The sequence below is a fragment of the Penaeus monodon genome, chromosome 17, assembly GCF_015228065.2.
Source record: "Penaeus monodon isolate SGIC_2016 chromosome 17, NSTDA_Pmon_1, whole genome shotgun sequence".
NCBI classification, from domain to species: Eukaryota; Metazoa; Arthropoda; class Malacostraca; order Decapoda; family Penaeidae; genus Penaeus; species Penaeus monodon.
This window is the reverse complement of record NC_051402.1, coordinates 17,481,918-17,483,619: the sequence shown is the minus strand read 5'-3', so window position 1 is coordinate 17,483,619 and position 1,702 is coordinate 17,481,918. Positions and strand designations below refer to the sequence as shown.

The 1,702-nt window shown below is 46.8% G+C and overlaps 1 protein-coding gene across 1 annotated transcript in view; it reads left to right on the top strand.

Moving 5' to 3' along the window:
• Positions 1 to 581, top strand: part of LOC119583578 — a 12,582-nt gene extending 12,001 nt beyond the window's left edge. The window contains exon 7 of the mRNA XM_037932141.1: positions 241 to 581. Coding sequence (XP_037788069.1) covers positions 241 to 411 — 171 coding nt within the window. The 3' untranslated portion in view covers positions 412 to 581. The remainder of the gene's footprint in view (positions 1 to 240) is intronic.
• Positions 582 to 1,702: the final 1,121 nt, after the last annotated feature.

Genomic DNA, 1,702 nt, shown 5'->3' with positions numbered 1-1,702 from the left:
GGAGGAGGGAGGAGGGAAGAGAGAGAGAGAGAGAGAGAGAGAGAGAGAGAGAGAGAGAGAGAGAGAGAGGAGAGAGAGAGAGAGAGAGAGAGAGAGAGAGAGAGAGAGAGAGAGAGAGAGAGAGAGAATCAGAGAGAGAAAGACAGGGAGAAATAGAAACAGACAGACAAACAGAAACAGGGACAGATATTGAACTTCACCCTCCACACTCGCATACCTGAAGTCTGGTCCTACTTTCAGGAACCCCAGAGCCTCGGGGCTGAGCAGGACGCCGCGGAAGCCGCGTTTCGAAGCGCCCTGCAAAAGACGCAAAATTTGTCCTTGCTGCTCATGGTCAGCGACCGTTTCAAGAGCCTCCACCCTGAGGAGTACGCGGCCGTGGTGGAGGATTTCCTCTCCCTGAAGAATTGAAGAGCGTTTCTGCACTGAAAAAAGGGGAAACTGATAGGAATGGGGAAGATGAATCAGAATGAGGGGAAAAGAAAAGGCAGAAGATAATTCAAGATTTTTTTCCAAACTACATTAATTCGACTTTTCTTCCAGGAGAGATGTGTGTGTGTGTGTGTGTGTGTGTGTGTGTGTGTGTGTGTGTGTGTCTGTGTGTGTGTGTGTGTGTGTGTGTGTGTGAATAAAACATTATTATATACGTTCCCGTAACCACTCTGATTAGTTTTTCGTGACACTATACTATGTATTAGTATTGATTTTGAATGTACTCATAAATAAGTGTGTATGTATGTGTGTATTTGTAGGCGTGCGGATTCTCGACATTTCAGTATTCAGTCAAGTGTATTAAAAGAACCCAATTTTAACCAAAAGCCCGGGGCCCTAAAAGCAGAGAATTGCCATTTTTTTGCTCTCATGCGAAAAGATTACTACTAAAGGGGTTTTTTTTTTTTAGGTGGGTTCATGTTGAGCCGCCGTGGTCACACATGATACAATTGTAGTTTTATTTGGGGAATTTGGGGAAGTGAGTAGTGGTAGGGTCCCAGTCCTTTCCACGGAGAGGCCGGTTTTCCTTTTAGGTAATTTTCTCCTATTTACCGGGTTTGAGCCCAGCACGACTTGGTGCTTGCCCGCCCAGTGCTAGGGGGAAAATCAAGGGAAGTTCCTTCCCCAAAAGGGAACAACGCGCCGGGGTGATCAAAACCACGACCTCAGAGCGTCGTGACATCTTGAGTCCGACGCCTAACCCCCGGGCCACCCGGGGCCCTTTAATTTCTACAACAAAATTATAAACATACTGCAATCGGTAAAGATACTTTGGGAAAACATATTTAAAAAAGGAAAAAGTGGAAAATAAAAGGGCAAGCTCCCAGCCAGACTCGACCCAGAGGGAGCACCTGCGGGGTCCCCATTTGGGATAAGGGGGAGGGGACGGAACGCCCCTTCAAGGGAAGCATCAGTGAGAAAGGGCCCCCTCGACGCAGGGCAGAAACGAATTTGGTTCGCAAGCCCCCTCGAGCCTCGGGAGAGCAGCCCGCATCCAGCTTTTGCCTTTTCTCCGGTTTCTCCAAAACCCCATCCGATCTCCTCCAGATTTTATGGAATTCCATGACCTCGGACTATAAGGGTACGAGTACGAAAATAACACGTGACGATATCCCTTTATTACCCCTGTTTATATCAGCCCTTTCCCCCTTTCTTGTTTTGTTATGTTTTATTTTTATATGTGTCTTCTTTTCTTAAAGGTATCTTATTG